Genomic DNA, 21744 nt, shown 5'->3' with positions numbered 1-21744 from the left:
AACATAAGGTATAAGTAATGGGACAGGTGTAACATTTGTGAAGGGGATATAGGTGTTCCTTTGGATAGAAACCTAAATGACATTTTCCAATTGCATGTTCTACACAGATGTGTTACACAATGCTCTGATTTTAAAGGTGTGCGATGATCATCATAAATCAAATTGGGCGTATCTTTAAGGGGCCCCGGGGTTGAGCTGTAAGTCCATAATCCACATGGGTTGGGTACAAACCACAATCCAAAGTAATGATTCCCAAATCATTTTGGATGGAGGGCCTGGCCGCACATTTCTCCTACATTTTTATAGCAGGATCTTAAACAAGTGGAATGTGGACTCAGCAGTTACAGAATGTACTGGTTTCTTGTTAAGTGAAAATGGCGACTTTACTAAAGTAGCCATCCGTAATCATTTTACAGTAAACGGATTGTGCCACAGGGCTAATTTGATCACTTTGGTCATTTCTCAGGGGAGTCATTGGAAATTACCTCCTTTCTGTTGTCGGTCTTGATACTGAGGCCAGGCTGAAAGAGAACATTTAGATACTCTACCAATTTCTAAAAACAACCTCTGGTTTAGATTACCAAACTTTTTTTCTTTTAATAAACAATGCCTTACTCCTCTGTATATTATGTAACTATGGTCTCCAAAAGACTACCCTCTTAAATTAAGGCAGATATATTGGGCCGGTTTCCCAGACAGAGATCAAGTCTAGTGCTGGACTATAACGCATGCTCAGTGAAACTTAGAAAAAACCTGTTTAGTGACTAAGGCTTCATGTGTCCAGGAAAGCAGCGTATCGCGTAATCTTTAGTATAAGCCCCTCAACAACTGGCCTGTTTAGTAAATTATAAGCCCCTCAACAACTGGTCTGTTTAGTAAATTATAAGCCCCTCAACAACTGGCCTGTTTAGTAAATTATAAGCCCCTCATCAACTGGTCTGTTTAGTAAATTATAAGCCCCTCATCAACTGGTCTGTTTAGTAAATTATAAGCCCCTCAACAACTGGTCTGTTTAGTAAATTATAAGCCCCTCAACAACTGGTCTGTTTAGTAAATTATAAGCCCCTCAACAACTGGTCTGTTTAGTAAATTATAAGCCCCTCATCAACTGGTCTGTTTAGTAAATTATAAGCCCCTCAACAACTGGTCTGTTTAGTAAATTATAAGCCCCTCAACAACTGGTCTGTTTAGTAAATTATAAGCCCCTCATCAACTGGTCTGTTTAGTAAATTATAAGCCCCTCATCAACTGGTCTGTTTAGTAAATTATAAGCCCCTCAACAACTGGTCTGTTTAGTAAATTATAAGCCCCTCATCAACTGGTCTGTTTAGTAAATTATAAGCCCCTCATCAACTGGTCTGTTTAGTAAATTATAAGCCCCTCAACAACTGGTCTGTTTAGTAAATTATAAGCCCCTCAACAACTGGTCTGTTTAGTAAATTATAAGCCCCTCAACAACTGGTCTGTTTAGTAAATTATAAGCCCCTCATCAACTGGTCTGTTTAGTAAATGATAAGCCCCTCAACAACTGGTCTGTTTAGTAAATTATAAGCCCAACAACTGGTCTGTTTAGTCAATTATAAGCCCCTCAACAACTGGTCTGTTTAGTAAATTATAAGCCCCTCAACAACTCGTCTGTTTAGTAAATTATAAGCCCCTCAACAACTGGTCTGTTTAGTAAATTATAAGCCCCTCATCAACTGGTCTGTAAATGCACTGTGTGACTATGGGATTGCCTACGTATTTCCCACCTTCATATCCTAACCTCTTTGTATGACTCCTCCCCTGTCTTCTGAACAAGTACCCGTGGTTTGTTAGATACAACACCATTGACCTGTATGACATGATACCATGTCACATTGCACAGCAGACTATCCAGATGGCAGAGACATTCCAGTGCAAGAGAGTTTAAGTTCGACTGTGGGATCCCATTCAATTCCTTCAATTAAACCCCTTCGTTCAAGTCTCTTCTGTGTGAAGTCGAACTTCCTGGAGTGACATTTTGAATGTAGCAGCATTTGAAATCGGCCATGACACATAATAAATAATATGCAGACGCTTTTATCCAAAGCGTCTTAGTCATTTGTGCATACATTTTTACATGTGGGTGGTCCCAGGAATCAATAATAATATAATAATATGCCATTTAGCAGACGCTTTTATCCAAAGCGACTTACAGTCATGCGTGCATACATTTTTTTGTGTGTATGGGTGGTCCCGGGGATTGAACCCACTACCTTGGCGCTACAAGCGCCGTGCTCTACCAGCTGAGCTACAGAGGACCACATCAATCAGACTACCCCGGCGTTACAGGTTCCCTTCTCCGCACTCATCAGCTACCCCTTCAGTCACTACCAGCTGAGCCAGACCACCCTACCCCGGAGGTTCCACTACCAGCTGAGCTACAGAGGACCACATCAATCAGACTACCCCGGCGTTACAGGTTCCCTGATCTACCAGCTGAGCTACAGAGGACCACATCAATCAGACTACCCCGGCGTTACAGGTTCCCTGATCTACCAGCTGAGCTACAGAGGACCACATCAATCAGACTACCCCGGCGTTACAGGTTCCCTGATCTACCAGCTGAACTACAGTGATTTATTATCACGCTGATACAGCACTGAAAACAAATCGCGTGAGCGTTCCGATAGCATCTATTTTTTGTGACTGCTACACCAGTGGCATAACAGGGACGGACGTCAGAAGAGCCAGCCACTAAGTTTTCCTAAATTGACTGTCTCTCAAGAACGATAATTAAGGGGGGGGGGGGGTCATTGCTGTTCTTAGGATAAAATATTACAATTGAAAGTAAATGTAAAGTGTCAATGTCTTGTGGCCTCAAATTCCTTAGTTGGTTTCAGTTGTAGTCTTTCCATTTTAGTGTTTACTATAATTGGACAACAAACTCCCCTTTTTAGTGAACTCGCCTCTTCAAAAAAACTAAAATGACAGGAATTAGTCTCCCTTGGCCATGGCTTCTGAGATGGAAACCTGGGTAATGTTCATTACAGAACGCAACAGATAATATTTAGTAACTTCTTGCAACAAAGCTAAAATTTAAGCAATTTGTTATTGGCCAAGTCCAGGTAGTCCCTCCCTGTTTCAGTCCATTTTCTTCCATTCGGTACCAAATGAACACGACACAGAGGACTCGGCAGGGTGGAGGAGGAGGAGGAGGAGGAGGACTCGGCAGGGTGGAGGAGGAGGACTCGGCAGGGTGGAGGAGGAGGAGGAGGACTCGGCAGGGTGGAGGAGGAGGACTCGGCAGGGTGGAGGAGGAGGACTCGGCAGGGTGGAGGAGGAGGAAGAGGACTCGGCAGGGTGGAGGAGGAGGAGGAGGACTCGGCCGGGAAGCCACTATAAAACACAGCATCGCTCTCTGATCCGCTTAGCCAGGCTCTTCCTCTTCTTCTTTCCGTTCTTCTCCTTGCCGTCCTCCATTTTTCTGGCTCTGATCTCACGCATCAGGTCAAAAAAGACCTGTAAGGAAGAGAGCATTTGATTGGTCATTGATTTTTCCACTGGGGGGGGGTCGCCAAATAATTTCACTGAGCATAGCTTCATGAGCAGATACAGAACAGGCCTAGTTATGATACTGTAAACCTACTCCTACTATGTTTCTGTACACAAGTTTAGCATTTCTTTGGCAGTTTGCCTCCCCTCTATCCCCATTGTATGACCTCACCCGGCACGAACAACCACATATCACAAACAATTGTTATGGCCAAAAATGACACACTGGTTTCCTACCCTGTAAGCAGTCTAATGACAAGGTATGACAGCAATCCATTTTTTTTTTTTTTTTCTGGCACTGTTTCCAAATGCTAACTTTAGGAAACTAAACCAAAGCATGGATTGCTTTCATACTTGGTCCATAGACGGCTTACAGGGTAAAGAAACCAATGTGTCATTTTGTAATTTAGGTAAACTATCCCCTTTTTAAATTAAATCATAACCTAAATCAGGTCTGTCTCACGGTTGTTGGATGCATTGCTAAGAACAATCATGAGTTGTCCAACCACACCCCACTATTTGCTGCCTGGAGCAGTGATGTCATGGAGACGTGGGATTGCTTCAACACAATGAATCGATGATCAACAATGAATCCACAAATGCAGGTGATAACGGCCACTTGACTATCTGCCACCAGACTGCATTTACATTTAGGTGGAGAGGGACAGGTAAGTGTTCTATTGAGGATCTTACATTTTTATTTTATTTTACATTTTTTGTCATTTAGCAGACGCTCTTATCCAGAGCGACTTAGTGAGTGCATACATATTCATATTGTGTTTGTCAGTAAGGCTGCAATTCAATACAAATTTAAGTTGTCACGTGCACAAGTACAGTGAAATGCCTTTCTTGCTAGCTCTTTCCCAACAATGCAGTAATCAATCAGTAGTACTATAAGGTAAAGTAAAAACAAAAAACACATGAGAAATAGAAATAAGAACTCTAGAGAGTAACTATATACAGGGTCAGTTACAATGTTCAGGGATACTGGAGGGGTAGATGTGTATAGGGGTAAGGTGACTATATACAGGGTCAGTTACAATGCCATATTAACAATGTGCAGGGATACTGGAGTGATAGAGGTAGATATGTATAGGGGTCAGGTGACTAGGCATCAGGATATGATAAACAGAGTAGCAGCAGCTTGTACAGTGAGGGGAAAAAAAGTATTTGATCCCCTGCTGATTTTGTACGTTTGCCCACTGACAAAGACATGATCAGTCTATAATGTTAATGGTAGGTTTATTTGAACAGTGAGAGACAGAATAACAACAACAAAAATCCAGAAAAACACATGTAAAAAATGTTATAAATTGATTTGCATTTTAATGAGGGAAATAAGTATTTGACCCCTCTGCAAAACATGATTTAGCACTTGGTGGCAAAACCCTTGTTGGCAATCACAGAGGTCAGACGTTTCTTGTAGTTGGCCACCAGGTTTGCACACATCTCAGGAGGGATTTTGTCCCACTCCTCTTTGCAGATCTTCTCCAAGTCATTAAGGTTTCGAGGCTGACGTTTGGCAACTCGAACCTTCAGCTCCCTCCACAGATTTTCTATGGGCTAGGCCACTCCAGGACCTTAATGTGCTTCTTCTTGAGCCACTCCTTTGTTGCCTTGGCCTTGTGTTTTGGGTCATTGTCATGTTGGAATACCCATCTTCGACCCATTTTCAATGCCCTGGCTGAGGGAAGGAGGTTCTCACCCAAGATTTGACGGTGCATGGCCCCGTCCATCTTCCCTTTGATGTGATGAAGTTGTCCTGTCCCCTTAGCAGAAAAACACCCCCAAAGCATAATGTTTCCACCTCCATGTTTGACGGTGGGGATGGTGTTCTTGGGGTCATAGGCAGCATTCCTCCTCCTCCAAACACGGCATGTTGAGTTGATGCCAAAGAGCTCGATTTTGGTCTCATCTGACCACAACACTTTCACCCAGTTCTCCTCTGAATCATTCAGATTTTCATTGGCAAAGTTCAGACGGGCCTGTATATGTGCTTTCTTGAGCAGGGGGACCTTGCGGGCGCTGCAGGATTCCAGAATTTCCAGTCCTTCACGGCGTAGTGTGTTACCAATTGTTTTCTTGGTGACTATGGTCCCAGCTGCCTTGAGATCATTGACAAGATCCTCCCGTGTAGTTCTGAGCTGATTCCTCACCGTTCTCATGATCTTCGCAACTCCACGAGGTGAGATCTTGTATGGAGCCCCAGGCCGAGGGAGATTGACAGTTCTTTTGTGTTTCTTCCATTTGCGAATAATCGCACCAACTGTTGTCACCTTCTCACCAAGCTGCTTGGCGATGGTTTTGTAGCCCATTCCAGCCTTGTGTAGGTCTACAATCTTGTCCCTGACATCCTTGGAGAGCTCTTTGGTCTTGGCCATGGTGGAGAGTTTGGAATCTGATTGATTGATTGCTTCTGTGGATAGGTGTCTTTTATACAGGTAAAAAACTGAGATTAGGAGCACTCCCTTTAAGAGAGTGTGCTCCTAATCTCAGCTCGTTACCTGTATAAAAGACACCTGGGAGCCAGAAATCTTTGATTGAGAGGGGGTCAAATACTTATTTCCCTCATTAAAATGCAAATCAATTTATAACATTTTTTACATGCGTTTTTCTGGATTTTTGTTGTTGTTATTCTGTCTCTCACTGTTCAAATAAACCTTCCATTAAAATTATAGACTGATCATTTCTTTGTCAGTGGGCAAACGTACAAAATCAGCAGGGGATCAAATACTTTTTTCCCCTCACTGTATGTGAGTGAGTGTGTGTGTAGAGTCAGTATGAATGTGTGTGTGTTGGAGTGTCAGTGTGTGAGTGAGTAGAGTACTGGGAGTGTGCATAAAATCAGTAAAAAAAAAAATACAAGGGTCAATGCAGACAGTCCGTGTAGCCATTTTGTTAGCTATTTAGCAGTCTTATAGCTTGGGGATAGAAGCGGTTCATGAGCCTGTTGCTCCAGTACCGCTTGCTGTGCGGATACCGAGAGAACAGTCTATGACTTGGGTGATTGGAGTGTAACAATTTTCCAGGCCCCAGTGATGTACTGGGCTGTCCACACCACCCCCTGCAGCGCTATGTGATCGAGGGCGGTGCTATTGCCATACCAGGCGGTGATGCAGCCAGTCAATATGCTCTCAATGGTGCAGCTGTAGAACTTTTAGGATTTGAGGGCCCCATGCCAAATCTTTTCAACCTCCTTTTCAACCTCCTGAACCTTCTTCACAACTGTGTGTGTGGACCATTTTTAAGTCTTAAGTTCCTTGGTGTCCAAATCACTAAACTCTCGACCCTCTCAACTGCAGCCCCGTTGATGTAGATGGGGGTGTGCTTGTCCCCCCCCCCTTTCCTGTCGTCCACGATCAGCTCCTTGCCTTGGTCTTGCTCACGTTGATGGAGAGGTTGTTGTCCAGGCACCACACTGCCAGGTCTCTGACCTCTTCCCTGTAGGTGGTCTCATCGTCACCGGTGATCAGGCCTACCACCGTCGTCTTGTCAGCAGTCGTAGATGGCCACGCAGTCGTGGGTGAACAGGGAGTACAGGAGGGGACTAAGCACACACCCCTGTGGGGCCCCCGTGTTGAGGGTCAGCGTGGCGGAGGTGATGTTGCCTACCCTCCTCACCACCTGGGGTCGGCCCGTCAGGAAGTCCAGGTATCCAGTTGCAGAGGGAGGTGTTCGCTTGGAGGGCACTATTCTGTGTTCACTATGAAGTGTTCAGTCCAAGGGTCCCCGGCTTGGTGACGATGGCAGTGTGGAGTGCAATTGACATCGGATCTGTTGGGGCGGTATGCAAATCGGAGTGGGTCTACGGTGGAGATGAATGAGTTGACGTGTGACATGACCAGCCTTTCAAAATCACTTCATGATTTACTGATGAGTGCTACAGGGCGGTAGGCATTGTGGCAGGTAGCTTTAGAGTTCTTGGGAACAGGAATGATGGAGGTCAGCTTGAGACGTGGGGATTACAGACAGACTGGGGACAAGGAGAGGTTAAATCATTTGTGAATATGCCCTGCCAGCTGTTCTGCGCATGCTCTGAGAACGTGGCCTGGAATACCGTCCGGCCCCGCGGCTTTGAGTGGTGACCTCATGTTGGCCTCGGAGAGCGAGATCGCCCAGTCAGTTGGGTTGGTGGGGGGCCCTTAAACACAGCGCCGTGCATTTTGACGAAGCATGCACAAACTGCATTGAGTTTGTCTGGTAGAGAGGCATCGTTGGGCAGATCACGGCTGGGTCTTCCTTTGTAATCCGTAACGGACTGTAGCCCCCTGCCACATACGGCAGAGCTAATAATAATAATAATAATCATAATAAAAATAATAATACGATTCCATCCTTGTTCCTATGTTGTCCGTTTGATGACTCTGCGGAGGTCGTAGCAGGACTTCTTGTAGTTGTTCCTGTCCTCATCCGTAGCCTCGGAATTGGCTGCGATAGCCCTGTGTGCGATAGCCACGTCCTTTAGCTTAGCGCCGACAAGGTTTCTGCAGCGTGTGCACTCACTGGCGCCCACACAAACACGCGTCTTCTGTATAGCATAATATGTCAGTAAGCCTAGAATTCAATAGATAATCACCATAGCAACATTGTCTTTGTTTACAGACTACTTCCTACACACTTTCTTTTTGTGATCTGTTGTTTCGCAAAAGACATTGAACAAAGACAACCCAGTACATTTTGAACACTTTCTCTTAAAACTGGAAACGTGAGGGTAGTCTACCTGAAGGCTTCTGGTTTTATAGTACCCAAAACACGCAGTTTTTTTTATTATTCAATAACTAAATAATGCAATGCAAATTCAATTGAATTGAGCCGATGTAAAACAACTATTACAATCGCATTCCTTCCTGTTTTTAAGAAAGACTGCACCACCGTGTGAATAAAAACAGACTAGTCCTGGAACAAAAAACCTCAACTGAAAGGGCTTTTTAGTCCTGGACTAGGCTTTAGTCCGTGTCTGAGAACCCCCCCGTATGTAAAAAATAAATAAATATCATCACCTTGTCAACATTGGCCCGAGTCTTGGCGGAGGTCTCCACGTAGCTGACGCCCCACTGCTCGGCCCGGGCCTTGGCCTCCTCGCCGCTCACCTGCCTCCGCTCCTCCAGGTCTGACTTATTACCCACCAGGAGGAAGGGAACATTCTCATCCTCCTTCACTCGCAGGATCTGTTCTCTGGAGAGAGGAGAGAGGGAGGTCATGTCATCCTATAGATTTCTGGAGAGAGGGAGGTCATGTCATCCTATAGATCTCTGGAGAGGAGAGAGGGAGGTCATGTCATCCTATAGATCTCTGGAGAGAGGGAGGTCATGTCATCCTATAGATCTCTGGAGAGAGTGAGGTCATGTCATCCTATAGTTCTCTGGAGAGGAGAGAGGGAGGTCATGTCATCCTATAGATCTCTGGAGAGGAGAGAGGGAGGTCATGTCATCCTATAGATCTCTGGAGAGGAGAGAGGGAGGTCATGTCATCCTATAGATCTCTGGAGAGGAGAGAGGGAGGTCATGTCATCCTATAGATCTCTGGAGAGGAGAGAGGGAGGTCATGTCTTCCTATAGATCTCTGGAGAGGAGAGAGGGAGGTCATGTCATCCTATAGATCTCTGGAGAGGAGAGAGGGAGGTCATGTCATCCTATAGATCTCTGGAGAGGAGAGAGGGAGGTCATGTCATCCTATAGATCTCTGGAGAGGAGGTCATGTCTTCCTATAGATCTCTGGAGAGGAGAGAGGGAGGTCATGTCATCCTATAGATCTCTGGAGAGGAGAGAGGGAGGTCATGTCTTCCTATAGATCTCTGGAGAGGAGAGAGGGAGGTCATGTCATCCTATAGATCTCTGGAGAGGAGAGAGGGAGGTCATGTCATCCTCTAGATCTCTGGAGAGGAGAGAGGGAGGTCATGTCTTCCTATAGATCTCTGGAGAGAGGATGGAATGAATTCCTGAACTGACCCCAAACCTGGTCTCTCCTTTTCACTTCAAAGCCCGCTCTTATTACCTGAAGTCAGCGGTGGCGGCGAACGACTCGGCCTCGGTGATGGAGAAGACGCAGAGGAAGCCCTCACCGCTGCGGAAGTAGTTGTCTCGGATGGCGGCGTAGTCCTCCTGGCCCGCTGTGTCCAGGATGTCGATCTGCACCTCCTCTCCGTCCAGCACCACCTTCTTCCTGTAGCTGTCTGCCTTGGTGGGCTCGTAGTCCTCCACAAACTGATGGGAGGGAGAGAAGTAGGAGGAAGAAGTTTCTTTATAAGACGAGGTTACATTATATAATAAAATGTTTGAAGATTAAACCACAGTGTCATTTTGGCCTAAGCAGACCATCACCTGACAGAATTGAGGAAGAGAGAAGTCCTTTTGAGAGTGGACAATTGGGGCCTTAGTGGGGAGTGGCACTCTGCCCAGACAGATCAACAGTTAGTTATAGGTTATTGACGTGCTACCAAGTTTCCACTGCATTGATATCAGTGACCAGGAGTGTCCATTTTCAGGACATGTTGGTCCTGTTAGAATATTCTTAAAAAGCTTCCTTCCTTCCTTGAAGTAATCACTGATCTGACTGGCTCGGTGTATGCAAGCTTTTCCACTGCATTGATTTCATTTTTTACATTTTTAATAATTTAGCAGACGCTCTTATCCAGAGCGACTTACAGGAGCAATTAGGGTTAAGTGCCTTGCTCAAGGGCACATCGACAGATTTTTCACCTAGTCGGCTCGGGGATTAGAACCAGCGACCTTTTGGTTACTGGCACAACGCTCTTAACCTGCTGCTTTCACTGGTTATGTCGTGTCAGAACAGTGATTACTTCAAGGAAGGAAGAAAACATTTTGAAGAGTATTCGAACAGGCCACCGATGAGTGGAGAGCAGGAACGATGATGGGGTTTGACACGCGTTAACGTCTCACCTCGTCGTACATGAACTGTAGGGTGAGGGCTGACTTGCCCACTCCTCCGCTCCCCACCATGATCACCTTGTGGAGGGCCAGAGAGTTCTGCCCCTTGGGCTTGTTGGCCGTCATGACCGCTCACTCACAGGAAGAAGGGAAAGAAAGGGGGGGGGGCGAGAGAGAAAGGGGGAGACGTGACGTTTGAAAGTCAGAGAATCAGGAGAGGGAGGTAAAGTCCCAGCATTAAGGGTGATCCGACAGTCCCTGTGAATACAAAAACAAAACAAAGAATTGTTTTTAAAAAGTCACTGTTCATAGTAGCAGTCTAGTGATAAAATCTAATGCTTTGAAAAACGTTCCATCTCGCAAATAAAAAAATCCCCAGACAAGGCAACAGTAGGCCAATGTTGCCATGGATAATTTAGATTACCTGCACTTTGAAATACAGTAAATTCAATTCCCCCAGCGTTTCATTCATGTCCACCTTGCATTTTATGATGCTCCTCTACAATGACGTAACATTAAAGTCACATGACCAGCTGGGTGGCGGCTCAGTTCAGGGTAAGAAAAATAAAGTCATTGTCTTGTGACGTCTAGGCCTACTTGTAACAAACTAAAAAGGACGATAAGTCATATTTCAGTTGAGGACCTGTCCATAAAAAGATGTAAAAAGAAGCTAGTGGTTATTTAGCCATTTACAAAAGCAAGCAGATATTCATAGAAATCAGCTGCAAGGTCCTCATTCTCAGACACCAGTCGATGCATCCGAGGCCAAACCAGTTCTCCTAGCCATTGGTGATAGGCTAAAAGGGATGGCATTGTTTTATGCAGTTGGTTTGTTTATGCAAACACTGTTTTAGTGCTACATCAGAACACAATCAGTCTTTTCTAAAGCCAGAGGGAGAGAGGGAGAGAGGGAGGGAGGGAGGGAGGGAGGGAGGGAGGGAGGGAGGGAGAGGGCCATTCCTCATCGAAATTTCACATCAGTCCGAAGTGTAGTTTTAAGGGGGGGGATTTCAACAAGAAAATCCTTTAGCTATTTCAGTGTTTACTGTCCTTTTTTGAACATATACAGGCCATTGGTTTTTGCCTCGGACCCAAATTGAACCAGGTTGTCTGTCGCGATCTGGAAAAATATTTGTAACGCTATATTGATAGTAAATGTTCCAATTATATGACAAGGGAACAACAGTCACACCTTTTTTCCATTGCCAATAATTCCATTTTGCCCATAATTTTGATGAAGAATGTTAAGCTCACTGGTTTGAGACCACAAAATCCAAAATCTGACAAATAGTGCTGCTAATATCTATTGAAAATACAGTGATAAGAAAAATAGTTTCCAAGGTAAAATTATTTTTAAAAATATATAGGTTCATTATTTCTACACAACCTACCTGGGTTTTAGTCAGTTTAGGGTCAGACTGGAGTATTTTTATTTTATAACATCACTACTAGCTACAGTGGTTAGCTTAGCTAGCTCGGAGGAAGTATTTACTGTTGTGTGGATAGCTAGCTACCATCCCATAGCCTGCATATGAAGTGTGACTGTCTCATGACATTTAACCGTGGATGTATGGAGAAAAGAACCCCTTTTTTTTCTTGTCAACCCTGTTGGCTCCCACATGTGGGGGTTCATGCTCTCTGATTGGCGCAAAATCAAGTTGTTGGCCAATGACGCACAACCGGTAGGTTCGTCGCCACCGGGGTCAACACGCAGCAGGTACCGCTTCTGTTCTAGCAAGAGAAGGAACGGCCTTCCCGCTGCGATAAGCACCCATCGGCGATGAGATTCTCGGTGTGTTTCATGCGGCGCCTTCTAATAATGCAGCACAAGCGATTTTAGGCTAATATAGTATAGCCTAGAATGGTATATAGTATTATTATTATTATTATTATTATTATTATTATATTATTATTATTATTATAGTAGCCTGTAGTGTGAGGGCACTGTTGAGGGCAGCATACCATGAAAGGGTGGTTCAGCCTAGGTCCTCACAGACAGAGAGGGGACTGGCAGAACAGATGCGATGACATCACTCATGTGGGTGACGGATCAGTGTTCAGAGGCGTCGCTCATCTCTCACATTTAGGACAAAGGCCTATGTTAGAATCTACAGTACAAGAAAAGTATGACATTCCATGGGCCATCACATCATCTAGGCCTAGGCTGTTTCTGGTGGTGGGCTAATGGCCAATTTGATCAACACATGCCTTGAATAATCCTAGTCAATACAATAAAGAATCTACCAAAAAAAGACTTAAGCATACTGATATCGGTTGCTCAGTCACCTCAACCGAGGCCTAGCTGTGTTCAAATCTGCACTAGGCAGAAATCGTTCCGCCATTCCCTGGTTGCTAAAATTCTAATAGTATACCTAATTTCAGTTGATGTGACAAAACAAGCAAGTACAGTGTAGAGAATCATTGTTTCCATAACCAAACATATTGTATTTTCAACTGTACAAAACCGAAAGACATGAAACCGAAACTTAAGAACGGGAAGCATAGAAATAGCGCCCATAGAACAGATCTACCGCTTCTTAGACCTGCTTTTCAATGCGAATGACAGATCTATAACTGACATTTCTTTGTGAATTTGGACAGGTCTCCCAAACAGTTACATATTGCAGCTTTAAACAATTGGCCAAAAGGCCCTACTGGGTCATGTTCTGTACGAAACGGCAGAAAAGGCTCCGAAACTGGAAAGTATTGGCCCATCTGTACATGTCCAATTACAAAACAACTCATTTTTCTGTTGCAAGAAAAGTTTTGCCTAAATGAAATGACCCTGAACATTGTTACAAAACAAAATGTTTTTAAAAAAAAGGCCATTTGGCCAACTGTAAAACTAGAGGTAGGCCTATTTCTTGAACTGGACCGAGTTGAACTAGGGTGTCATCACTCGCTCTAACATCACAGCGTCATCGATGGAATTCCAGCACCTCCCTGAGTTTTTAAAGCTGGCCCTCGAAATGTGCGAGGGAGTGCCGCAATATTGGCAATGCATGCCACATCGGTCTGCCTTTTTTTAGGCTGTTTTCTCTTCATTTGATTAGCTATAGACAGTGATGTCATCTGATTACCATGTTCGTATAGACATTGATCTATACAGCAGCGATGGAATGGAGGACAGGATCTGGAGGTAGCTCCCACCATAGAATAGCAATAGTTGAATCAGGAGTTGGAATCTAGCAAATATGTGGAAACGCGGGGGGGTAAACAGGGGTGTCCCAAGGACCAGTTTGGGAGGAGGAAGAAGTATTCTTAACTTGCCTAGCTATCTGCTGGAAAAATCAGAGCCCACTTTATCAGCTTCATTCATCAGCCATTTAAAGTTGTCCATACACACTGATCCTGAGTAAGTTTAGCATTTCCCCCACTAAGGGTTAAGATAACTGGGGTAGCAGATCCTAGATCTGCACCTAGTTGAAACTTTTTTTTTTTTTTTCATTTAGCAGACGCTCTTATCCAGAGCGACTTACAGGAGCAATTAGGGTTAAGTGCCTTGCTCAAGGGCACATCGACAGATTTTTCACCTAGTTGGCTCGGGGATTAGAACCAGCGACCTTTCGGTTACTGGCACAACGCTCTTAACCACTAAGCTACCTGCCGCCCCATAAAACTTCAGCCCGGAGAGGTGAGAAATAGGGATCCCTTGGATCACGAACCCCCGAGGGCAGTGCACGGATCTCCGTAGGGCTGGGCGATATAGCGTGAATCCCTGTATGGATTTTTACAATACCGTCTATAACGATATTTTGATTCGATGTTAAATGCAATTAAATGTTCTACAAATTGGACTACTTCACTGTCAGTTTTGTCCTAGTTTGAGTATAAAACCCGTCAGAATGGAGAAATCACTTAGAATGTAATGTGCTGCTATTCAAGGGCCACGTAATTATAACTTTTATTATTCAGAAACATAAAATACTGTCATACCGGCAACAATTTAAAAAATAATTGTGATATGAAAAAAAAAAATATATATATATAGATATGATATTTTGGCCATATCTCCCAGCCCTACCCTGACGGCAGTGAGTGGATCTCCGTCTGAACAACACTGCAAACACAGCCAAACCCAGATGGCAAACAAGCTCAACTCAACTGACAGCCTGTCATTAGCCTGTATGCCAACGACGTTTGTGTGACGTGTCCCCACTCCCCGGCCTTTGCGTAGGCCTAAGCATGAACGGTCGTGCCCGAATCCGTCTTGCCTTCCCTCTTACTAAAAACGACACACCGTCTACTAAACATACTACATACTATTTAGAATGCGCTGTTTAGTAAAAAAATGTATGCAGTTGCAGTAATGAATAAACATACCAGGCTCACGCATACTGAGAATGCGTTATCTAATGCGCAATTCATTCGTTCATTTTTGCCCGTCCCCTTTATCTGATTTATCAGCTGTTGTCAAACACAAGTGGGTCTGAAAAATACTTACCTTCCTCACTAGCATGCAGCGAATTCGTAACTAGATGAAAAGCCGAAATAATAAAATGACATCCTGGCATTTTAAAGCATACTCGATCGTTTTAATTTCGCATACTATAAAACGTTATATTTTTGCGTACACAATCAGTGTACTATTTAGAATGCAAGTACGGGTACCTATTCAGACACTGACGATGTTGTTGCGCGTTGTTTTTAAATAAATTGTAGGCCAAAGGAGCCCATCTACCATCAAAAATAATATTTGCCTTTCTTGAACTAACACTTGTACCTTTCTTTTCTTACTAGTTAAATTTGTGACTTTGCCGATGGCTTTGAGGAACATTTTGCTTACTATGACCGATGTGGTTGTCTCGCCTAGCTATCTTAGTGCATTCACCTTGACTAAGTCGCTCTGGATAACAGCGTCTGCTATGCTAAATGACTAAAACGTGTATGGCAGCTGTGGCCTCCAAGCTTCACTGTAAAGAACATATTGTACTGATGCAGGTAGTTCTGTGGGTATTGTTACCAGCTGAACGGTGTGATGGACATTCCAGATGCACCTCCTTTTGTTATTTCAATGACTGCCAGAAGTAGCTAGCTAGCTTTGTCCCGTTTTAGAAAAAGGTGAAGTGACTAAACATCCTGTTAGAAACACTACCCATCGGTTGCATCCCAAATGGCACCCCATTCCCGACATAGTGCACTCATAGCCCATAGCCCTCTGGTCAAAAGTAGTGCACTATAAAAGGAATAGTGTGCCATTTAAGTTTCCTTGTTGGGAAAAGGACTCTCCCTGACCAATTATTTCCCCCAACACACCCAAAACAACAGCCACACAAACACACCCAAAACAACAGCCAAGTTTCGAAGTTTTAGCCCATCCTCGATTTGTTTTCATGTTGACTTGCAAATTATTTATTTATTTTATTACCCTTTTTACCTGGTAAGTTGACTGAGAACACATTCTCATTTACAGCAATGACCTGGGGAACAGTTCCAGTGGAGAGGGGGATGAATGAGCCAATTGGAAGCTGGGGATGATTAGGTGGCCATGATGGTAAGAGGGCCATGGGATCTTTAGTGACCACAGAGAGTCGGAACACCCGTTTAACGTCCCATCTGAAAGACTGCACCCTACACAGGGCAATGTCCCCCTCACTGCCCTGGGGCACTGGGATCTCCTTAGACCAGAGGAAAGACTGCCTCCTACTGGCCCTCCAACACCACTTCCAGCAGCATCTGGTCTCCCACCCAGGGACCGACCAGGACCAACCCTGCATAGCTTCAGGAGGCAAGCCAGCAGTGGGATGCAAGGTGGTATGCTTCTGGCAATCAGCTCAAAGTTATTTTTATTTAGGAAATCTGTAAATATAAGCAACCACAAGCACGGTAGGCTCATGCTCAAATTCACACTCGCCTAATCACACAGACAAGCTAGACACTACCTTTAAGATTACTAGGCCTTATGAGTCCACAAACTAAATGTTCTGTATTCTGAAACCAAGTCTTCCTCTACACAAAGACAACCTCCGAAACAAGTCACTGTCATTTCAAACTGACATCTAGTAGCCTCAGTGACACTATGTAGGACTGTTCTGGGTTCGTCGGTGACATATTATATAAATATTTTTTTTATTACAAAAATTACAAGGCGCACGTGTGCTCCTAAGTTGAAAAATGTTGGAGCACACAAATAAATGTAGGAGCACAATGAAAAATACTTGATGTATTAAAGAGGCAAATCAGCAGTTAACTCTGTCTGGGCCACTCAAGGACATTCAGAGACTTGTCCCGAAGCCACTCCTGCATTATCTTGGCTGTGTGCTTAAGGTCGTTGTCCTGTTGGAAGGTGAACCTTCGCCCCAGTCTGAAGTCCCGAGCACTATGGAGCAGATTTTCATCAAGGATCTCTCTCTGTACTTTGCTCCGTTCATCTTTCCCTCGATCCAGACTAGTCTCCCAGTCCCTGCCGCTGAAAAACATCCCCACAGCATGATGCTGCCACCAACATGCTTCACCGTAGGGATGGTGCCAGGTTTCCTCCAGACATGACGCTTGGCATTCAGGCCAAAGAGTTCAATCTTGGTTTAATCAGACCAGAGAATCTTGTTTCTCATGATCCGAGAGTACGTTAGGTCCATTTTGGCAAACTCCAAGTGGGCTGTCATGTACCTTTTACTGAGGAGTGGCTTTCGTCTGGCCACTCTACCATAAAAGGCCTGATTTGGTGGAGTGCTGCAGAGATTGTTGTCCTTCTGGAAGTTTCTCCCAGGTCCACAGAGGAACTTTGTCAGAGTGACCATCGGGTTCTTGGTCACCTCCCTGACCAAGGCCCTTTTCCCCTGATTGCTCCGTTTGGCCGGGCGGCCAGCTCTAGGAAGAGTCTTGGTGGTTCCAAACTTCTTCTATTTAAGAATGATGGCGGCCACTGTGTTCTTGGGGACCTTCAATGCTGCAGACATTTTTTGGTACCCTTCCCCAGATCTGTGCCTCAACACAATCCTGTCTCTGAGCTCTACGGACAATTCCTTCGACCTTGGTTTTTGCTCTGACATGCACGGTCAACTGTGGGACCTTTATATAGACAGGTGTGTGCCTTTCCAAATCATGTCCAAACAATTGAATTTACCACAGGTGGACTCCAATCAAGTTGTAGAAACATCAAGGATGATCAATGGAAACAGGATGCACCTGAGCTCAATTTCGAGTCTCGTAGCGAAGGGTCTGAATACTTATTTACATAAGGTACACTACCAGTCAAAAGTTTTAGAACACCTACTCATTCAAGGGTTTTTCTTAATTTTTACTATTTTCTACATTGTAGAATAATAGTGAAGACATAAACTATGAAATAACACATATGGAATCATGTAGTAACCAAAAACAGTGTTCAATCAAATTATATTTTATATTTGAGATTCTTCAAAGTAGCCGCCCTTTGCCTTGATGACAGCTTTGCACACTCTCGGCATTCTCTCAACCAGCTTCATGGAATGCATTTCAATTAACAGGTGTACCTTCTTAAAAGTTAATTTGTGGAATTTCTTAAGCAGAACATACCGGTGGGTCAATGCCTAAGACTCCGAGGCAACTCTAGTACAGACAGAGGTAATGGGTAATGATTTGCTCACCAGTTTCCTGCAACCCGGGTATGAAACAGTAAGTACGCCTTGATCACACCGACCGCGTCATTACGCCAAATGGTACGCAGCATCATCTGGATGTGTGCAACAAAAGTTCAACATTCATCTTCTGCTGCCATTTCTGTCAAGCCGTCTACACATAGTTTGACGCATACGTTCAATAAATCCAATGTACGCACCACACAGAACGCACTGCAACTGCCTCTGCAACGCAATGCTGCAAGGCAAACGCAGTGTTCCATTGGAAATGAATGTACTTCTGGTGTACCAAAATGCAATGACGCTGTCGGTGTGATCGAGGCGTTACGGAATCGGCTAGATTGCGCGCACGGCGAAAACAAATGCGATGGGGAAATATTTTGAACGCTTGTTGATTTTTGATCACTTGAGGATGTTCCAAGTCATGACCGCGTCATTGCGTTTTGGTACACCAGAAGTACATTTCCAGTGGAACGCTGCGTTTGCCTTGCTACTTTGCGTTGCAGAGGCAGTTGCAGTGCGTTCTGTGTGGTGCAGACGTTGGATTTATTGAATTTATGCATCAAAATGTATGCGTAGACGGGTTGACAGAAATGGTAGCAGAAGATGAATGTTGAACATTTGTTGCACACATCTAGATGATGCTGCGTACCATTTGGCGTAATGACGCAGTCGGTGTGATCAAGGCGTACTTACTGTATCATACCCGGGTTGCAGGAAACTGGTGAGCAAATCATTACCCATTACCTCTGTCTGTCCTACAGTTGCCTCGGAGTCTTAGGAATTGACCCACCGGTATGTTCTGCTTAAGGTGTACCGGGTGGTTACTGACTGTGTAAAAGTGTATTCCTACTCTGCGGCTTGCAGAAGATGGTAGACTCCAACTTGTTTTCTTTATTTTTGTGGATTGTAAGATCCAAGACTTCTATCTGCTGTGAATTTGAGGTTGGGGTCAGATAAGTTCATAATAAATTACATCTGAGAGAAGAGCGTCAGTACCGTTCCATACCAGTAGGACATCTATGCATCTTTGCCAAAGGGCGACGTTCTGGAAATATGTTTTTTTTTTGTGGACATCATAAATGGTCTCCTCCCAGTGTCCCATAAATAAATGAGCATAGTTTGGCGTGAATGCAGCCCCCATCGCTGTCCCCAGAGTCTGTTGGTGGAAACTGCCAGCATATTGGAAGTAATTTCACGTGAGGACTTTTTGGTGAGAGTTAGAATGAGGTAAGATACCCTCCGGTCTAGTGTTGAGATGGCGAGAGAGCGCTCGTTGGCCTGCGTCATACGGGATATTAGTGTAGAGAGACTGAACGCCAAGTGTAACCAAGTTGCTTTCGGTGTCGCATCAATAGTTATTGATGATCTCCTGAAGAAAAAAACTGGCAATGCTGGCACAATTTTAGAGATTAAAGAAATCAACATACTGATATAGGGGTTCAACAGGGCTACTTTTACCTGACACTCGCGGACGGAAAATAGGTTTTTCCACACTTATGTATTTTCGGTATGCCCCAATGTAATCAAGGTTTGAAATTATTCTGTTTGGGATTCCTGCAGTCAATTTGCAGTATACATAGTATTTATAGCCTACATTGGGTCTATACGAATCCTAGCTACTTTTGAAGCTCATCTCCTGAACAAGCTCTTCCCTTTTCCTGTCTGTGCCACCACATATTTGCATACTACCGAGGCAGTGGGACAGCGAATAAATAATTACAACACTTATTACCGTGGTGATTTTTTCCCCCTATGGCCACCTGGTGCTCCCAAATAAAAATTCCAGGTAGCGCAGCAAAATATTTAAGAGGACACACTGTTCTCATTCCCCCAGACAAATGTCAAGTCATTGTTTTCCATGCACCTAGCCAGGTGCAAAGACCTTATCCATTAGAAACCTGCCTCTTCAGTCGAATGGGTATGAATGCAAAAGGTAAGAGAATAAAAAAAAAAAGGTGGATCTGATTCCACATAACTGAGTAGCTTCGATCCACCACTTGCAAGACATTTTAGCTAACCACCACAATTAAATTATGGGAAGAGCGCACAACGTCTTCGTCCTGAGCTTCACATACAACAAGTGTCAAATCACCAGCCATTTGTATAACAAGTTGGCATCATGTAACTTATGCGCATATATAGGAATGGGTGTGGTTGGTATGTTTACCAAGTGTAAGAGGCAGACGTGTCTAGGAGATTAATATCTAAATACTTATCCTATCATCTAGCCTGTCAACTGGTTTGTTGGTGCATGCGTTCAACAATATGGTCCTCTGTAGCTCAGCTAGTAGAGCACGGCGCTTGTAACGCCAATGTAGTGGGTTCGATCCCCGGGACCACCCATACACAAAAATGTATGCACGCTTGACTGTAAGTCGCTTTGGATAAAAGCGTCTGCTAAATGGCATATTATTATTTATATGGGTTGGAAACCATACATCACAATTTGTACTGCCCACAATTAGCTGAAGCTTCGTGATGTTAAATTTGGTCATTTCATCAAATAGATTAAAACATTAGCTATTGACAAGTGCATCAGCTTACTATTTACTAGCTAAGCCATGGGGATGACCACATCGCCAGCTAATAAAAGCATCCATTCATTGGCTACACATTTCTAAATGGCTAGTTAGCTAGCTATTACTGTAGTTAGCTAGTAATGTGTACTTAGTGTTATGATTTGCCATAATTGATCAACATGAAAACAAACTGCTTTTACGTAGCTAGCTCACTAGTTATAGCGAGGCACCTGCTTACCAGAATGAAGGTGTCGTGTACGGTGTAAAACACACTTGCTGCTCGGTTGTCTCGGCTAACGACGTTAGTTAGCTACTGTAACTAACTGGATTAGTTGGTCGCCAAAAGACGACACTACGCACCAGTAGCTATTGTGGGATATGCTACGTTTTGTACCGCAGTATATGTCTTACAGGCTCTCAAGTCTCTTCAAGTCAGTTTTGATTCAAAACCCCTCTGTCAGTCCATCATATTTAGCGAGCTAGCTAGCGCTAAAAAAAGTGTTCAGCTAGCTAGCCGTGTTCTGCCCGGCCGGTGATGCTGTCCAAGCTGTCCACTAACGTACGTCGAATAAAAATAAAATAAAAGCCAATACATCAAAATCACATAGGCCTATAGCTTTTTTCGTTCACCTTCTTGGACTATGCTCATGCGGGCATTTCTTCCAAATTGCTTCTAAAACAATCCTTTGCTCCTCGGCTCGGCAGACAGGTGTTTGGGGTGAAAGATGACTACAGGCCAGGGGTGTGGCCATGGTTTGTAATCATCACTAAAATCATTCACCAGCAAAGTTTCTCCACTAAATATGACGATGCCAGTATACATGGATACACCGCATGTAGCTAGTGTTTTATAATATTATTTTGTAGGCTGTAATGTTGAAAAACCCCGGGAAAAAATACTAATAGTTTCTTCCCTCTCCCACTATTTGACTGACGAGGGGGCGATGTTTTGAATCCCCCCCCGCACCTCCATCTTGGCACTCCCCCACCCATTCTAAATAATATTTTGAAAGCAATAAAAGCATTTAATGTCTACATTTGTTTTTGAAACGTTTATTCTATTAGACACCTTAAATGCATACTTTTTAAATTATGTGAGAAAAATAAAAACATTTTCCTTAAAGTATAATTTTTATAAACCACTGTTACTATCCCCACAACAAAAAAATACTTCAATACATGTAATTTTGTCCCTTAAACATTTAATTGAAATACTGTATATAGTGCTATCTATATAGTTAAAAAACATTTGATTTCACT

General features: G+C 43.9%; 1 protein-coding gene across 2 annotated transcripts; it reads right to left on the bottom strand.

The window, feature by feature from the left end:
* Positions 1-3275: 3275 nt before the first annotated feature.
* Positions 3276-21432, bottom strand: LOC121580576 (ras-related protein Ral-A). 2 transcript variants are annotated; one of them, XM_041895527.2, is made up of 5 exons: positions 20723-21432; positions 10416-10661; positions 9511-9719; positions 8517-8691; positions 3276-3483 (listed from the first exon to the last, which is right to left on the bottom strand). In XM_041895527.2, the coding sequence occupies exons 2-5, from the start codon at positions 10527-10529 to the stop codon at positions 3361-3363; spliced, it is 621 nt and encodes a 206-aa protein (XP_041751461.1). In that variant the 5' UTR covers positions 10530-10661; positions 20723-21432; the 3' UTR covers positions 3276-3360. The 2 variants fall into 2 exon arrangements, with proteins under 2 accessions (XP_041751461.1, XP_041751462.1); XM_041895528.2 differs by having other exon boundaries at positions 21115-21432.
* Between the last annotated feature and the right edge of the window lie 312 nt (positions 21433-21744).

This window comes from Coregonus clupeaformis, chromosome 14 (genome assembly GCF_020615455.1).
Source record: "Coregonus clupeaformis isolate EN_2021a chromosome 14, ASM2061545v1, whole genome shotgun sequence".
In the NCBI taxonomy this organism is placed as follows: Eukaryota; Metazoa; Chordata; class Actinopteri; order Salmoniformes; family Salmonidae; genus Coregonus; species Coregonus clupeaformis.
This window is presented reverse-complemented; position numbering and strand designations above follow the sequence as displayed.